This window comes from Saccopteryx leptura, chromosome 2 (genome assembly GCF_036850995.1).
Source record: "Saccopteryx leptura isolate mSacLep1 chromosome 2, mSacLep1_pri_phased_curated, whole genome shotgun sequence".
Lineage (NCBI taxonomy): Eukaryota > Metazoa > Chordata > Mammalia > Chiroptera > Emballonuridae > Saccopteryx > Saccopteryx leptura.
Window position 1 is genome coordinate 264,052,166 of NC_089504.1, and position 19,293 is coordinate 264,071,458.

Below are 19,293 nucleotides of genomic sequence, written 5' to 3' on the forward strand. Positions count from 1 at the left end.
GGCCACGAGCGTACAGGTGTGTGTAGCCTAGGAAATGGAGGTGGAGGTGGGGTGATCAGGGAAGGATAGGGACGTTATTGTGGGCCAAAATCCACCTCCATACTTCCATGAAAGTTCGAATGGTTTGTTTTGCTGTGGTCTGGCAAGCCAACGCACAAAGCAGAACCTTTACGTACAAACAATACAGTGACTACACCTCGTCCCTACCACCCACCATCTGGGGCTGGGCACAGCCCCCTCCGCCCGACCCCCCACCTGCCTGTTCTTTGCTGTACACCTCGTCCCCTTTAAGAGCCTGCTCCGCGGGACTAACGTTCAAATGGCTCAGGTGCCCCTCCTCGGGCTCTGATTGGCCTCGAGCAGCTCACGGGGGCGTGTCAGCCCGCCCCGGAATGATTGGCCGCTCCTCGGATTGGTGAGCGAGAAGCCTATATAAGACGCTGGGCGTTGGGGTTTCCCTCAGTTTGCGGACCGGACAAGAAACTGTGCGTTAGTCTTTTGGTGGAGTAGACTTAAGAGGTCAGTGAGCCTGTCATCGGAATTGGTTTCTCTTCTTAGTAGTTTTAAGATATTGAAGACACCCCTGGGGCGAACTTGTTGAAGCCTCTGATTCTTCTCCCCGCTTCTGAACCGGAGCCCCGAGCTCAGCACTCACCTCCGCGCCCGCCCGAGGTGAAGGCGGCAGGCAGGATGGAGTTCAAGCTGGAGGCACACCGCATCGTCAGTATCTCCCTGGGCAAGATCTACAACTCGAGGGTCCAGCGCGGCGGCATCAAGCTGCACAAGAACCTGCTGGTCTCACTGGTGCTGCGCAGCGCCCGCCAGGTCTACCTGAGTGACCCGTGTCCCGGTCTCTACCTGGCCGGCCCCGCTGGGATCCCACCGCAACTGCCCGGGGAGCCAGTGGCCAGGCCCCCCGCGGGCTGGGGGGAGCCTCCCCCACCGGCTGCCCAGGCTGCCTGGCCGGAGACCGAGCCGCAGCCAGAACACACCGTGGTCCCAGACGCGCCGCGGGCGGGTGACGCGGAGCCCGTGACCGACTCCAGGGACTGTCTTCAGGGCGGAGAGGCAGCTGCCGGCAGCGCAGACGTCTTCCCCGAGGGGCCCGGAGCGGCTCTCGGCTACTGTGGCTGCCCCGCAGTCGCGGAGGACACGCCGGGGGCGCTGGGCGCGTCTGCCCGCGGTGACTGCTGCTGCGCGGAAGACGGGCCCCCTGCGCCGCCCCGGCCCGGCCCCAGGAAGCGCAGCGCAGCGGGAGTGGGCGGCGGTGGCCCCCTGGGCTGCCCGGCGCCCTGCTCGACCCCGCTGAAGAAGCCCCGCCGGGACTTGGAGGAGCAGCCTGGCAGGGCAGAGGAAGAGGAGGAGGAGGAGATGGAGACCGGGAACGTGGCTAACCTCATTAGCATCTTTGGTTCCAGTTTCTCAGGACTCTTGCGGAAAAGCCCCGGGGGCGGCCGGGAGGAAGCCGAGGGAGAGGAGAGCAGCCCGGAAGCCGCGGAGCCGGGGCAGATCTGCTGCGATAAGCCGCCGGTGCTGAGAGACATGAACCCCTGGAGCACAGCCATCGTGGCCTTCTGAGCGCCCGGCCCCGTGCGTGCGGGCAGGAGGTTGAGCAGGGGGCGTCTGACGACGTGACGGCGGGGCCTGGCCCGGCTGCCGGGACGCCCGAGACCGAAGGCGCCGGGCGCGCTGGGAAGACGGTGCTGCGGGGCCGCACGGACTGCCCTTGGCCTCGGCGGCACTGCTGTGTTGGCCTCTCTCGGGGCCTCTCTGAGACTGGGCAGTGTGAGGCTAATCGGAAGAGGACGGTCGTTATTTTGTGTGTCTGTGTATGTCAGTTTGTCTTGTGCATTTAGAAATATTTTGTCCTTCTGGAATGCATCACCCCTTCCCCAAGGGTTAGGAGCTTGGGGGCAGACAGGGACTTTCCTCCACCCGCCGCGCGGAGAAGGAAGCGGCCCAACGGGTCGGGGAGTTCCCCATTCGTCCTCGAGGCAGGAAGGGACTTTACACACACCCCTCACATGAAAGCTGTAATAGAACCGTGCAGGCCGGGAGTGGCGCTTCCTCACAGGGTTTTAGAAGACTAGAGTGATTCAGTCTGGAGAAGAGACTTGTCTTTTTTCTCTCCCTCCCCACCTTTCTCACTGAAGAAACGTTTCAATCCTGTGATTACTCTGGGAAAGAGGAATTTTAGCGACCCTTGTCTTCCCCACAGGAATAAAAAAAAGCTTGATGAGCTTCGCAGAAGAGTTCAAGCTTGGAAATACGGAGTTTATAGAGAAAAGATATATTTTTAAAAGCTCTAGCTCAGAACTACTACACAGTGCTTTTAAAAAGTGTTTAATGAAACAAAGTTTACAGACAGAACCCCTAAGTGGAAAGACCTTATGGTTTTGTAGATTCAGTGACTCCAGTCTTTGTTGTATAAAGGTTGGGGGAGCTGACAAGGTTTTTGTACAGTATTTTCTCCTTCGTTGTATTGATTTTTGTATAAAAATGTAACTTTACGTGTCTAACACGTATTAAATATTTTGAAGCAATTTCACTGCCTCCTTGTCTGTGATCACCTGCCTGGGTTGGGAGGAGGGGAGAGGGGGGAGTATGGTCCAGGCCGGAAAATTGAAGGTGTGGTTCTTAGTATCAGCCAAGCACAGACGGGGGATATTGTTTGCTGACTTCACTAAGTATCAAGAGAGACACGTTTAAGGTTTCTCCCCAGATCAGGGGACTGCTTTTAGATACTAATATCAATGGCCTGCCAGTTTCTTTACACTTGCCACAGCAACTGCCTTTTTTCTAAAGTCGGTTTAAGCCATTTGAATTTTTACAGCCAATCTGATGGTGTCTTCATATTAAATAACTTAAGCGCCAACTTTGAAGCCTTTCCCATCCACAAAAATGTTTTTCACTTGAACTTTTCTTTTTTTGTCTCCTGTTAAATGGTATAAACCTGAGTCATCTTTCAGCTTTGTTATTGAAAGAAACTGACATAGGGGGAAGCTGAAGAGACTGACTTTGCCCAGCTGGTCTGGTCCACCTCTGCCTCCCAAGGGCTGTCAGGAGAGAATTTTCAAGGTTTTTTTTTTTTTTTTTTTCCTTCTGTTGTTATATCTGCAGAAAGTAACTGGGTCAGTGAAAGGAAATTGTTTGTGTCAAACCAGATATGGGAGGAGGCCCAGGAGGGCTAGGTAAATTTAAATTATTTAGCAAAACTTCCTGATTTGTTTTAGTCATCCCAATGATGAATGACATCAATGTTTTGAGTTGTGGTAAACAGGTGATCACAGCCAATTCATCTGTTCATTTCCCTACAATGACTGCATTTGAGAGAGCTTTCTGTCTAAGGCAAAACAGTTAATATTTGAAAGTTATTCAATCTATTGCAGAAGAAAATCAGCTAGAGGATGGGGTCTTAAAATATGGTTGCTAACACTTTAGAATATGGTATTGGCCTATAAAGTTTATGACTAAAGAGTGTTTAAGAGATGGGAGAATTGAAGAAAGATTAGATGACATTTTAAGTAAAGTGAGGGCCTTTGAGCTAAAGGAGTATATGAATGGTGCTTTGGCCTTCCTAAACCCCTGATTATATGAATTTATGTCACAACTGAGTAGGTCAGTGCTTGGATAATTTTGCAATCTGTTAGTGATTCATTAATCATAAGGAACTGTCTACTTTGCACTCTATCACTATAATAATATATTCATAGAATTAAACATTCTCTAATTAGGGTCTTGTTAAAATTGACTTGTTTTTCTTTTAGAAATTAGCTACTTAAGTTCTGTTATAGCCACAAAAGACCCACTGAGTACTGACTGCTTAAACTAAAGATGGTGTCCAGGGCCTTAATTTTGCAAATATTTCCTGTTGCTAGAAAGTAATTATGATGCAGGAATAGCCATCTCAATGCATTTTTATATTTGAAAAGAAGTAACATTTAGTGTGTTTAAGAGAGTTGATATGTTTCAGATGAGACAAAAGTTCTTGTTGATCCTTGTTTTCACATTAAGATGAACCATAGGACTGTGTGTCTGCTTAATTTAAAGACTGTAAATGGACATTTGGTAGGGAGGTGCAGCCTTGTAGGAATTTAGAAAAGGTCATTGGCTTTTTTGTTGCAGAATTGTTGCTGAAGGAGTATGTGGGATGGTTAGAGCATGGGCTCTGGTACCAGGCTTCTTGGGTTTGTATCTTGGCACTGCCACTCATTAGCTGAGGGGCCTTAGACAAGTCACTTCTCTCTCTGCCTCAGTTTTTTCTAATGTGAAATTGAAATAACTGTATCTACCTCATAGCGTTGTGTAAATTAATGAGTGAATGCCCCCGAGTTTTTAGAAAGGTACCTTGTACCTAGTAAGCACTTAATTGTTGGTTAATATTGTTAAGGTAGAAGTGAATTCTGTGTCTAAATCAGATATATTATGGTCAGAGTATTGTGTCATTTATAAGAAAGGAGGGGGAGGGGAAATCTATTTTTAAATTATCCTATCTGTGAATGCTAGGTTCTTTTCTTCTTCTGTTTTTCTCTGGACATGTGGCAATCCCATCAGCAAAGATTTGCTGGGTTGTGTGTCTCACACCAACCCAGCAGCTTTCCTGATGGGGTCAAACAGGTCTATTTTCAGGGAGGAGTAAGCAGGAGTGAAAACACTCAAGGAGCAAAGATCCTGTTGACATACAAATGCTTTCTGTGGATGAGTAAAGGAAAAAAAAAAAAAAGCCCACAGAGTTATTTTTAGCTTGAATTGCTTGGGCATAGAATGTTTCTTAAGCTGTTAATTGATAGGTCCGGGAAAAGCGCCTTCCTGGTGCCAGGATGGGGTTATCACACACAACTAAATCAGACTCGGTGTGACTGGAAACGCAGCCATAGTCTTCGTGCCTGACTACTACTTCTTGACCATTCTGGAGGAATCTATTCTCTTGATCAAATTAAACTTAGCTCTGATCTGGGGGGAAACAAAATTTTTTTTGACTGCCATGTTAAAAACAGATATGTAAAGTGCTTTCTGACAGGTACGCCCAAGAAGATTAATAATGAGTAAAGGTGTTAAGTTTTAGTATAGTACTTCTCAAGCATGTATCTTTAAACCTGTCTTCCTACTGAGATTGTACTTGGGGAAAGGATCCAGGGATGGAAAGCCCAAACCACCCCTCTGAAGTGACTGGGTTTGCTCTCAGGCACTGAACACAGTGACAATCGCCCTTCCATTCCTCCCATTCGTCACTGATTGGATTGGGAGATGAGAAGTGAAAGAGAATGGGCCATTTTAACAACTTTGGTAGAATGTTTTTCAGAATCAAGATGTGATAAATATTGGGAACAGAATTCATAATGACAAAAACACCATTTTGTCACTGGATTAGTCTGAGTCTCTTAACTGCAATTTGCTAGGCATGGACAACGCAGCTTAGAGCCTGCGAGATGGGGTCCAAAGGCTAATACCCACTGTGACATGGAGTTTAATGGACATTTATTTCCTTATACTTTTTTTTTTTAAGTAGAGTTAGTTCAGTTCACTGAATAAACCAAAGAACTTCTGATCCCTTGTCCTAAATATTTTATTCTCGTCCTGTTGGTGAAATTTTTATTCTCCTAGACTTGCTTTTATCCCAGCAGTTACTGAAAGAAAATGAGAATGAAAAGAAACACTGATCCAACCCTCCTGTGACTATGAAAGAAACCATTACTATTAGGTGCAGAACTCCAGTGGGGCGTGAGGTCGGCTTCCCAGGATTCCTGACACTCTTTCCAGTAATGAGCAGTTTGTCTCTCCGCCTTTGAACCATTGTTCAAATTTAAAATTCTACCCAGTGGAACGCCTTGGGAGGAAAAATGTAGTAGAAGCGGAGTTGTGTTAGGAATCACTGTGATCTTAACTCATGCCCTCGGAGTTTTTCAAACAATTCTGGAGGGTACAATAGAGAATGGACTATGCGAGAAAGTGTAAAAGGATACACGCATCTAGTAGAATGCTTCCTCCCTGATCCAAACACAGTTTTACCCAATGCCCGCCACCAACCCTTGTCCCCCAGCTGGAAGGAGGGTTTTAAAAATAAAATCCCTCTCTAGCAATTGCTCTCTCCCAGAGGAATATAGCCCAAAGCATCTTGGCTGGACTATATCCTGGGGTTTATCTCAGACCTTTGGAATCCTACAAGCTGGGCAGGGAAAGCCTCCGGGGACTGCATTCCTGAAAGGGCCTCCCCTCCCCCACCCCAGTTCTTCAGACCAGCTGCAGTCCTCACCACTGGACCCTGCCCACTTATGGGCAGAAAGATGCTGCCTACTTTTGGGCAGGTGAGAAAGGTTATTGGCTGTCTTCTTTTGAAAGCTGCAGGAAGGAGGGCTGGTCCCTAGCACTACCTCTGAGCATCTCTAGACGTGCTTCTTTTAAGGGATCAACATAAAGTTGGCCTGTGATTATTTGTTGGTAAATCTACTTATTTTATATAATAGAGTTTTCTGGGACCTGGTCACAGGAAGCCCCTATGTCTGCGTGATTAGCTACATCCCTAACTTAGGGATGAAGGAGACTCAGCTTCCTCTTTCTACCCTTTTAACACCAAGGTGGCCCTGGTCCCAGCTCTCTGCTTCTTCCTTACGAATGGGCCTCTGTCAGCCTGCCCCAGCCCACTCATTCCAACAGATGCCAAGGCAAGGCTCCTTTCGGTTTTCCCAGAACTTCGGGATGTGCCAGAAGCCGTGTGTTCCCACCTGGTCATTCATGGACCCATTCCACCTCTCACATCTTGGAGGGCGGCAGCTGCTAGACACTTGTTTTCTCTGTGGTGAAAGAACATCATTCTGTTTCCTTCGCTCAAAGCCCTGAAGTTGTCTCTGCTATGAAGCATTTCCCTTGGCTGCTCCCCACCCTGGATCCCTTTCCTGAATCCAGGATACCACCCATTAGCATTTTTCAACAACCTGATGTGCACATCTGTGCAGCTTTCTTTCTGGCCAGTGGCAGCATCCTCCTGCCCTTCGGGCACAGATTATTTCCTTTAGGGCTGTGTTGTCTTGCCTTCTCTGTCTGTCTGGGTCTTTCTCAGTCTCCTCTCCTCCCTCCATCCCCTCCTGAAGACACTCACATTCATTGTTTGCCCCAGCAAGAGCCTGAGTGCTCAAGGGGAGCTGAGACTGGGAATGCTACCGCCCACTGAGAAGGCGCAGAGTTGGATTTCCTGACCTTGAGACGTGCCCCTTTACAGAGACTCAGTGCCCTGGAGATCAAGCCACAGCTGCGGTAGCTGGCCATCTAACCCCAGAGCCTCACCAGCCCCCCAATTGCATCACAATAGCTGAGGGTGGGTGTGGGAGTATCCATCCCAGAAACAGGAGCAGTGAGTGCTAAAAAACAAAACAAAACAAAAAAAACGAGCTTGGCTGGCAGCCAGATGGGGGAAAGGAGAAGCAACGCCAGGGCAGCCCCAACGTGGGCTGCACAGCACTTCCGATCCCCGCCCCTTTCCCCAGACGTGCATATGCAACAGTCCCGAGCAGATAATGAATCACAGAGCTGCTCTGATGAAGAAAACCAAAAGCGCTTCTTTGCTTGGTCTCTCCCTCTAGGCTTTGATTGACTAACAGAAACGTTTGACTGTGAGTTACCAGACGTGGGAGTGGGTGAGTTGTTCTAACCCCCCGGACTCACGCAGCCGAGATGACCAGCAGGAAGTGAGTTAGTGGGCGCCAAGGGGTTCCATGGGGTGGAGGGCAGTCCCGGGAGGAACTGCCACTGAGTCAAGTTCTTCCCCAGAAGCGCTGCTGTGGGCAGTGACTCCAGGAAGCACCCACCTCACCCCCTCCTTTCTCCCTAGCTTGTCACAAGCCTCTCCACAACCTCCCGTTGTCTTCTGACAGCTTCTCGGTTTTATTTTTGGTTTGGAAAAGGGGTAAAAGCGCCTTGGCATCTGCATTTATCAGTTCTCTCCCTCTGCCTGTGTGACCTACTTTAGAGATCAGAGTTGCTTTTCTTTTTCTGGTCATGGGAGAAATCCCAGAAAGCAAAGATTCAGTCTCAGAAGCCCAACTGCAGGCACACGGCCACTGTGCTCAGGTGGCCACTACTACAGAATCTCGTGCTTTCTTCCCTCACCCACGCCCTCTTCAAAATGTCTTTTCAAAGGCGCTCCTCATCTGCACGGCACAGAGCAGCTGGAGAGAGACAGTGTGGGCGATTCTGGCATGTGGGCTGGCCCAGCTGTCTCTCCCCAACCTTTTAGTCACCGTGACATCGGGCATCTGACCTCCTAACGTGGAGCAAGCAGCTCCTTAGGACTCTCCTTATCAGTCAGGAAAGAGTAAACGAGGCCCAGAGGGTGACTTTGGGAGATCCGCACACAACACAATCAACGGTTCAAATGCTATGGAGATGTTCATCTAAAACCTATGTACCCTTATTAGTCAATGTCACCCCATTAAATTTAATATCTAAAATAAAATAAGTAAAAAGAAAGTGAGTGAGTAGTTATCTTGAACGGTCAAGTGAGGACCCAAGCAGAGGCAGGGATGGAATTCACCCTGGATTAGTTCTTGGGGACCTGCCGGGGTCCAGCCCCGGGGGGGATCCAGGGGTCCCACAGGAAGAGACGGCGTCGGCGAAATCGAGTGAGAGAGCCGAATTCTTTTCTTTCTCTTTATTCTCCGGTTAGCATTTACTGCCAGGCATCTCTGCTCAATGCTAGTATAGCTCCCTTTTTATACACGCACACCGAGTTACAATCACATGGTGTTAATTATTACTTTTGTTTCACTATGTTTTCATGTTTCCAGATAACAGTTCATTTACATCTATGAGTCACAAGTCAGGTAGCAAATCATTCAAAATACAAAATAACTTGAATAGCGATAACAACATCAGTAAAAGCTTTTAGAGTATTAGTTCTAAAAGGCTTGCCTCTATAGAAATTAACATAACATCAAGAATAGGTTTCATCCAAAGATATGCAGAGTGCACTTGCAAGATAGCCCAGCAGCAACACAAGACATTCCATGGATTTCCCTACATTTTTAAATCTCATGAGAACATCTCATTGAGAAAGCCTAGCAATTGCCTTTAGTCAAAAGACAATTCTCTTAGTAAAACATTCTTTTCTTGCTGACTACGCTCTCATTCTAGGCCACACAATGGGCCATTCTACTATACCTACCTAAGATACTATTGTCTAATCAAATATTACTTATTTATTATATTTAAACACTAGTTAAGTTTTGACTCTATTCTTCTCAGAATATACCACTATTTGCAGATCAAAGAAGAAAGGAATGTTTCTCTACTTATCACATGAAAAGGCTAGGGAGGAAAAAATGTTAAGTGAAGGCCTCAGGGTGCTCTGTGCACAGCCACTGCCTCCTAACCATTCACAAGTCACAAACTATTCTTTTTAACATGATTAAGAAGGAATTCTCCTACAAACTTAACCCTTTACGAGGGATATCATAGCCAGCCTCTTATGTCTATGAGCCCAGTTCAAGGGGCTTACAGGCTTTTCTGTGGAACTCACACCCTCTGTCTCATTTCCAAAGAAATTACTACAAATCTACAGGGAAAGTACGGTACTATTATCCCTGTGCCACAAATAATAGCACATACCCAGAAAAAAGGGGGGATATAAGGCCAGATTAATTAAAAAAATCAAAGGGGGAAGTATCGTGCCTTTCCTTTTGCAGTGACTTTGTCACCCCACAGCCATTGGTCTTCACTGCAGTGACTTTGTCACCCCGCAGCCATTGGTCTTCTCTGCTGTGACTTTGTCAATCAGCAGTTTTTGATCTTCTTCTGCTGTGACCTTGTCAATCAGCAGTTTTGGGTCTTCTCCTGCTGTGACCTTGTCAGCCAGCAGTTGTGGATCGGCTCCCGACATCTCCCCCTTTTTTATTATTTAAATAAAGCTTTTGTATTTTCACCGTTGTTTCTCTGAGATTGCTGTTTAAGAGTCGGAACATGACTGGAAGGACAAGAAGAGTGATAATTGTTACCACAGCTATTATTATGCCTATATCAGTAGCTAAAGAGGTCAGGCCATGCATAGAAAACATACTTTTAATGTTTTCAACAAATTGATTAGCTACTTCTGAGGCAGAGACTAAAGAGCCTGAATGTCCTAAGTTTTGTATCTGCTGATGTAATTTCTTCAAATCTAAACTAATATCACTATTATTCCATACATCTAACAAATGATTTTGTATATTATTCCATGCTATGATAGACTGATTGTATTCTAAAGGAGTCACACATATCCACCTGAATTCTGCATGGCATCTAAGAGTCATCCTAGCCTTCATAGCTAACAGCTCATTACCTATGTGAATAAAAGCCTCCTCTAAAGCATTCACTTTCATTTCTAACTTTCTATCTATAGTCTCCTGTACTGCTAATGCAAGAGATATATTACAAGATAAACTATCTACATGATTTGCAGTGTGAACTGATTGAGCTAAAGCAGTGGTGGAAGCAGCTACAGATCCTATAATAGCAATAAGAGCAGTAATTCCCAAAATCAATTCGGCAACAAATCGCTTTCCTCGATGGTGAGCAAGCGCTTCAGAAGCAGCCTGTAGTGCATGCAACCCTGGGTCATCATACCAAGGCTGAGACAGACTAACAGGTAACATCACATAAGGTGGCTGCTGCAAAATAAACATGACTTGAGCTTTGGTGTCATAAGATAGACAGTTTGTTAAAACACAGCGAGAGAAAACATAGAGGTATCTTAACCGTTTTTCCATGAAATGAGAAATTTGAATCAGTTTTATACATAATAAAAGAACTACATGATTCTTCCAAAAACTTAGTATGATTATTAAACACAGGTATATCATTTCCTCCCCAAGTAACAGGCTTAACTAATGGTGGATTTGGAATATAAGCCCAAAAAGATTTGTTTTGTCCAATAGCTTCAACATTAAGTACCTGAATTGAAAGTACAGCTAGCATAGCAATAAACATATTAGCAGGGTTACGATGTATGTTTTGTCGATGACAAATTAAATCAGCCCTCACAGTCAATGCCTTCAACTGGTTCCAGGTTGGTGGGTTGACAGTTCGAGTAGAGCGAGCCTTCCGTTGGCCACGATAGCGAGGTCGTCTAGCTTTCTGTAGTGACAATCGCTGCATTACTCGAGTAACAGGATTATACAGAGAGTTTCTTGATGGCCTTTGCTGGAAAGTCACTGGTGATGCGGGTGGCACAGGAGTCTCCTTCTGGCTGGGAGGGGGCAGCAGATTTCTAGAAGTCTTAGTGGGATAAATTACTGATTGTCTTTTTAGAAATTGCAGCAGTGGGCGAGCAGGAAGATGAAATAAAACCTGCCCTGTAAAATTACTAAAAGCAATTTGAATTTAGATTCACAAATTTTTGACAAAGCGTGGGACTGTTTTTCATTCCCTGGGGTAATACCTTCCATTGATATCTCTCATAAGGTTGTTTAAAATTTTCTGATAGCAGACTAAATGCAAACCTTCGACAATTCTGTGTAGCTAATGGTATAGTAAAAAAGCAGTCTTGTAAATCTATAACAATTACACTGTAGCCATGAGGCACTGCAACTGGTGAGGGGTTTAAGGGTTCTTATTCATCTATATAAATCATTTCCATATATTTGGAGCTATTTCTAAAAAGACAAAACAATGTTATTAGCTGGATTAAACAAAAGAGGGTAAAAGTTTGCAGAAGAAACAGGTTCAGCATCTCCTGTAGGATTCCAGCATCTCTCAGCTGTTGAATAATTCTGTATATCAGCATTTAAAAGAAATTTTTTAAAGTAAGAAGCATGATAAAGAAGATTTGCAGTGGTTCCAGTATACGAGTTTTCTATATTTATAAAAACATTTCTACTTCATTAATTAACAGGCAATTTAAAGAACACATTAAAGCTGGAAAACTTTAGTGACTTTTATTGTTTTCCTATATTAAAAACAAATCTACACCTTTGTTAGGCAAATCTACTCTGCTTCATGCTCTGCAGCGGCAGCAAGCAGCCTGAAGCTTGAAGCAGTTTAGTCAAAATCAACAAGTCTTTAGGATTTATGTTTCATACTATTTAAATTTAAATGAGCGCGCTTTACTTGTTTTAATTAAAATTATAAATTTGTAGGGATGATATTTTTATAATATTAGAGCCGGCATATTCAATTTTTGCATGCAAGAACTTAAAAAAATCACATTTAGACAACATTAAACAAAGACCAAACACAAACAAGAATTAAACAAAGTAGACAAACCAGACAAATTAGAGAGAAACCCGGGATTTTAGAGATCAGAATATGGCCTGCTTGATTTTTACACAGGGCAGTTTTGATTGGAACATATTGAATAGAAACTAAACAGAACTCTCTCTTGAAAAGTTTCAAGAACGGCCGTTTATGAGATTCTGTTTAGTCATATCCAAACAGGTGTTTCCTTTGCCCTCTTTTCAGGCATAGAATAGGAAAGAAATAAAATGAGTTGAGAGAAAGAGGAGAACAGAAAAAACTAATTTTTCCAAACTCTTAAGTCCTTCTATTTACTAAAGAAAATCAGATAATAACACAACTTTAAAACTCATCTCAGTCTCTAATCATTCTTAAATTCTAATAGCTGGTACAACCGGCAGCCGAAATTCCTCCATTTCAACCCCCAAAAGAGGCTTGTTTCTCATATTTTGCATGGAGGCATGGGGGAGGCCCGAGTGGGGACTGAGACAGACGGGAGTTGACAAATGGATTCAAGCTGGCCCCAATTGTTATTTGGGCCTGAGGCTGGCCCCCTTGCCAGTTTTCCTGATTGCTACTTTGATTACTTGTCAGATTTGAATTATGTGGGCGCTGCCATTCTATTCCTAAATTTGGTCCTAATGGCTGTCCGTTTTTGTGAAATTTAGAATGGCACAGCTTTGCCCAATGATATCCTTCCTGACAGCGTGGACACAAAGTCCTAGGCAATGGGACATTATTATTAGCATTATTAATTATGGGAGCTGTCCCTTGCACTCCTGGGCCTGCTTGCCCACTCTTGTTAGGGCATTGTTGGCTAAAGTGGCCCGTTTGGTTACAAGTAAAGCAAGTAAGACTTCCCTTAGAGGAAGCTTCATTGACAGAAGGCATTTTTCCTTGATACATGGTCTTAATAAATTGAGGATACGTTTCTCCTTTTAAAGCTGCAGCAATAGTTACTCCCTGAATAAAAGCAGGATTTACATCCTGACAGGCTTTGATGAAATCTCCTATCGTTCCTTCTCTCCTCACTGACCGCAACATGGCCTGGCAAGTGGAATCAGCATCTTCATAAGCCAACTGTTTAATTATAATATCTCCTGCCGCCTCATCCGAAACAACTCCTCTCACTGCTTGAATCAACTGAGCAACAAACTCCCCACAAGGTTCATCACCTTTCTGTTTTACTCCTACCACAGTAACATTTCCACCAGACGAAGCAGGCAACTTTCTCCAAGCTGATATAGCACAACCATTCACCTGCATCAAAGCCGGTTTAGAAAGTTTTAACTGTTCACTAACATCAGCAAACTCTCCCTCTCCCGCAATCATTCCTCCAATTACAGGATTATGAGTCCTCCGATTCCCAACTGCCTGCTGTTTAGCTTGCTCCTCATATTCAGCTCTCCAAAGGAGACAATTTCCTCCAGACAAACAAGCCCTAGCCACTTGTTCCCAATCATAAGGAGTCATCCAATTATGAGAAACTATTTCCATCAAAGACATAGTATAAGGAGAGGTGGGTCCATATTGACTGCAAGCCATTTTCAACTCTTTCAATAATTTATAAGAAAGCGGCTCCCATGTAGGATCCTCCTCATCAAATTCACCAGCCACAGCCACAGGGAAACATAATGCCAAATCAGTTTCCCCTTGGTCGCAAGAAGCTTGAATTGCCTTCTGCAACCCTGTTAACCCTGATGATTTTTTCTTTTCATTAACATCTGGTGATTGTACTGGTAGAGGCAAAGACATTTTAATAGCCTTATTTTCATCCTTTTTGTCAGTCTTGGAGGAATATAATATGGGCAAGACTGTTTTTGACTTCCAATCCTCATTATCCCTATTATATTTAGCTGCCTCATCTTCTAATTCAGCCTCATCTTTTGGAGATAAATGATTTTCACTATCATTCTGATGTTTACTTAATTTTAAAGAGGCCATAGCATGATTTGTACTATCTTGAGACTGCCTTTTACTTCTAATTAACGGAGTCTCTTCTTTTGGAGGAGCAGTTGCCTTAGAAAGTTTATGCATCTCATGTTCTGGATTTAAGGCATCTTTAATCAAGCTCCATAAAGCAAATGTATCAACTGGGACCTTTTCTGGTCCGTGTAGCTCATAATAAAGTTTTAAATCTTCTCCAACTTTAACCCATTTCTCGAAATCAAGCGTTCCCTCATCTGGAAACCATGGAGAACATTTTTGTACGAATTTCATAAAACGAGCTACTTGTTTAGAGGAGACCTTAACTCCTTTTTGGGAAAGTGTATACTTAATAACTTTCATAAAGAGTCTTCTTTCTTTAGACTCAGTATGGCCCATGACTTCTCAAAATCTTAAGTTCTGAAATTCTCCACCTATCCTCACCCTGTCTTTCTTACAGGGGGGTCTGCAGCACCCTGAGTGGAGTCCTAGCCGTCCCGAGACAACGAGGGGGGATTACCTGTGAGTCCCTGTATCGGGCGCCAAATGCCGGGGTCCAGCCCCGGGGGGGGGGGTCCAGGGGTCCCACAGGAAGAGACGGCGTCGGCGAAATCGAGTGAGAGAGCCGAATTCTTTTCTTTCTCTTTATTCTCCGGTTAGCATTTACTGCCAGGCATCTCTGCTCAATGCTAGTATAGCTCCCTTTTTATACACGCACACCGAGTTACAATCACATGGTGTTAATTATTACTTTTGTTTCACTATGTTTTCATGTTTCCAGATAACAGTTCATTTACATCTATGAGTCACAAGTCAGGTAGCAAATCATTCAAAATACAAAATAACTTGAATAGCGATAACAACATCAGTAAAAGCTTTTAGAGTATTAGTTCTAAAAGGCTTGCCTCTATAGAAATTAACATAACATCAAGAATAGGTTTCATCCAAAGATATGCAGAGTGCACTTGCAAGATAGCCCAGCAGCAACACAAGACATTCCATGGATTTCCCTACATTTTTAAATCTCATGAGAACATCTCATTGAGAAAGCCTAGCAATTGCCTTTAGTCAAAAGACAATTCTCTTAGTAAAACATTCTTTTCTTGCTGACTACGCTCTCATTCTAGGCCACACAATGGGCCATTCTACTATACCTACCTAAGATACTATTGTCTAATCAAATATTATTTATTTATTATATTTAAACACTAGTTAAGTTTTGACTCTATTCTTCTCAGAATATACCACTATTTGCAGATCAAAGAAGAAAGGAATGTTTCTCTACTTATCACATGAAAAGGCTAGGGAGGAAAAAATGTTAAGTGAAGGCCTCAGGGTGCTCTGTGCACAGCCACTGCCTCCTAACCATTCACAAGTCACAAACTATTCTTTTTAACATGATTAAGAAGGAATTCTCCTACAAACTTAACCCTTTACGAGGGATATCATAGCCAGCCTCTTATGTCTATGAGCCCAGTTCAAGGGGCTTACAGGCTTTTCTGTGGAACTCACACCCTCTGTCTCATTTCCAAAGAAATTACTACAAATCTACAGGGAAAGTACGGTACTATTATCCCTGTGCCACAAATAATAGCACATACCCAGAAAAAAGGGGGGATATAAGGCCAGATTAATTAAAAAAATCAAAGGGGGAAGTATCGTGCCTTTCCTTTTGCAGTGACTTTGTCACCCCACAGCCATTGGTCTTCACTGCAGTGACTTTGTCACCCCGCAGCCATTGGTCTTCTCTGCTGTGACTTTGTCAATCAGCAGTTTTTGATCTTCTTCTGCTGTGACCTTGTCAATCAGCAGTTTTGGGTCTTCTCCTGCTGTGACCTTGTCAGCCAGCAGTTGTGGATCGGCTCCCGACAGGGACCCTTCTGAGCAAGGGACTTATGGCCCAGAAATCTGAAAATGTGACTCACTCCTTGGAGAATCATTCAACATTTTTGGTTTCTATTCATAGTCAGGGAAAAAAAAGTATCCACTTGCCTCACAATTGTGATTTGAAGATAAATCAGTGTTTGTAAAGCAAAGCTAGAAGATGTAAACAGTTCAGCCCGGATCCCATCTATTAAGCATTTACGGGAACACCCAAGAGGAACGCATCAATGGAGAACACAAAGATACAAGCGACAGGACCCTGGCCCTCAAGTCAGCTTACATTCCAGAGGAGATGCAAAAACAGCACAGACTCACCGCCCCCCCCAAGTCTGGCAGTAGATAAGGAAGTGGGACCTAGCCCCTTGCTTCTCCAAGTAAGGTCCTGGGACCAGCAGCACGGCCATCAGCTGGAGTTGGCCAGAAATGCAGCCTCTCAGTCCCCACTCTGACCAGCTGGCTTTGCAGTTTTACAAGCTCCCCGGGTGATTTGTATGCACGCTTAAGTTTAAAAAGCAATTCTTTCCACTGACCTCAGGGTCAAGCGTGAACTTCTTAGCTTGAGGTCACCGAAGGCTTAGCTCCCTCTGGTCATTCCTTCCCTAATATGCAGCCTCCTGCCACAAGATACTATCGCCAGGCCTCTGGGCCTTTTCAGGGGCTGCTTTTTAATTAATTAATTTTTAAAATATTATTTTATTGATTTTAAGGACAGGAAAGAAGGAGAGCAAGAGAAAGACAGGAACATTAATCTGTTCCTGTAGGTGCCCTGACCAGGGATCGAACGGGCAACTTCTGTGCTACAGGATGAGATGTTCTACCAACTAAGCTATCCGGGCAGGGCTCAACTGCTGCTCTTTAGAGAGACACGGCTGTGTGTAGAGATGGTCCTTAAAGCTGAGAGCATGCCCTCTTCAGGCAAGAGAGCAGGGCAGAAGCTAAGGACCTGGTGAAGGGGGAGACAGGTAGGGACTGATGTGGGTGGAGGGCGCTGTCAGCAGGAACACAGCATGTAGACAGGTGGTGTTAGAACCAGAGGAGATGAGCAGCAGAAAAGTCAAGGAGAACGCGAAAAAGAAAATGTCACTGACGAATTTTGAGATGGACTCTGGTGGAAGATGGGAGAGAAAACCCAATTATACCCGGAGTGGACGAAAGGATGTGAAGACTCTGGCTGTAGCCCCCTCCCCAAGAAACCTGGCATAAAAGGCAGAAGAGAACCAGGATGATAGCTAGAGAGGACACTGGGTCAACTCAAAGGGCCTGCTAATGTCTTAAAGCAGAAGCAGTGGGTGCAGAAACAGCGACATTGAGGTGAATGGGGCCTGAATATATAAACTGCTAAGTATGGGGCTTTTATCAGAAGGAAGCAACACTTTCTTTCCCTTCTCCTGTCAAATAAAAGGAGACTGGAGACACTAATAAATCACTCCAGGGACCTTGTTAGTATCAGCAGCCAGCATTCTCTGTCTCACTCCCAGCCCAGGAAGACTCTTGCCGCTTAAACTCCACAGACTGGTTGGCAAGGTAACAAACTATGAGAGATTCCTGGAGGATAAAGGGCCACTCCCCAAACCCCAGCGCCACCAGCTACTAATCTAAACCTATGTATTTCTGATGCTTCGTCCTCTTTATATCTTAGGAGTTTAAAATATTGGAATGCAGGCTTGTGCTATGAGGAAAGCAGGGCTTGGGTTTCTACTCAGCGGAAAGCATTTTCTCTCTCTCTCTCTCTCTCTCTCTCTCTCTCTCTCTCTCGTAGTCTGTTCTCATTTGGAAAGCCAGTTATAAATGAGTGTGGTTTCCTGGGTAAGAAATTTTCTCTTCCTTTTCTCCCAAGCAAGTCTGACCTCATCTGTCATTTTCAGCGTTATGGAGGATTAGTCTGAGGCTGAGAACAGGTCGGGACATGTCCAACAGAGGCTCCGGAGACTGAGGGGCGAGGAGGAATTGGAGCAGTGTTAGATCCCTTGAAGCGCCAACTGAGAGGTGAAGGCGAAGAGAGAAGAAGCAAGAGAGGGAAGAGGGAGGACGGATGGGGAAGGCAAGAGAGACAGATGTCTGTGACGATTTCAAGAGAAACAAGAGACTAAAATAAGCTCCGAGTCAGAAAACAGGAAGAATGTGAGAAAAGGAAAAGGTAGTGAGGGGACTGAGAACTGCAGTGTGTTTGATAAAACACAGCCCCATCCAGATGGAGAGACGGTATTCCCCCCACCCCCACCCCAGCAGAGCCCTCTGGAACGGGGGAAGATGCGAAAGAATGAATAGCTCTCCTTGGGAGCATTTTGTGCTAAAGCTGTAAGAGACGCACAAATCAACATTGTTACTGGAACGTCATCACTATTTTCTGAAAGGATAAGAAGAGGAGGCCCTAGCTTGTTGGTCTTTGCATGCCTGGACCACCCAGAGATGAAATTCAACCCAGAGCTCAAAATTCCTCCCGTTTGTTTGCTCCCTGTCCTAATTAGCTGAAGCTCTGTCTGAAAACAGAGCGTCTCCTCTCACAGATTTCCCTGCAGCCCCTTCCCCACTGCTACCTGCATCTGTGCCTTCTCCTGACTGCTGTCTGCTGCTTCTGCTCTAGCCCCTTTTCAGGGGCCCGGCTGCAGACCTTGGCCTCCCCTACCTCCCTTTCCTCCACCTCCCCATCCATTCAACACTTCCCAACACTCTAGAAAGCTACAGCAGTACCATCATTCACAGTGAGGCTCATTTGCATCCCTGCTTCCCAGTTCCCAGTCACCTTCTGCACTTTTCATTCCAAACCCTTATTACTTTAGTCCATTCTTCCCTTTCCTGCAGTGCTCCCTCTCTCCGAGCCCTACCTTAAAGCGAATAGATGATCCATTTTACAATATAGTTTTGGTGATGTTATCAATTTCTGACTCAAAAGTCTCTTAACACCTCCCCATATTCTCCATGAACTCCTCTGCCTGCCATTCCGCTTTTCATTCAACCATTAGTTATCATCTACCCTGTGCCAGGCGCTGAGTACAAAGATGAGTAGGAACTGGGTGCCTATGGGGGAAGAGGGGTGGAAAACTCCTTACAATACAGGCTTAATACTATGGTGATAAAGGAATATTGGTGAATGGTGTTTAACCCAGACAGATTGTCAAGAAAGGTTCCTGGGAAGAGGAGGTTATTTCTGTATTGAGTACCTGTAAAGCCAGTAGCCATGGCCACCATCACAGCCGCCTGGCCCATGCAGGTTCACATTAGATTCGGATAGACTGTAATGAAACAATGGAGCCAAGAACTGGTGGGCCATTAGCTTTAATC

At 45.0% G+C, this 19,293-nt stretch overlaps 1 protein-coding gene across 1 annotated transcript; it reads left to right on the top strand.

Annotated features, from left to right (window-relative positions):
• Positions 1 to 477: 477 nt before the first annotated feature.
• On the top strand, positions 478 to 2,545 carry IER5 (immediate early response 5). Its single transcript, XM_066361675.1, has one exon. The coding sequence runs from the start codon at positions 691 to 693 to the stop codon at positions 1,576 to 1,578; it is 888 nt and encodes a 295-aa protein (XP_066217772.1). The 5' UTR covers positions 478 to 690; the 3' UTR covers positions 1,579 to 2,545.
• Positions 2,546 to 19,293: the final 16,748 nt, after the last annotated feature.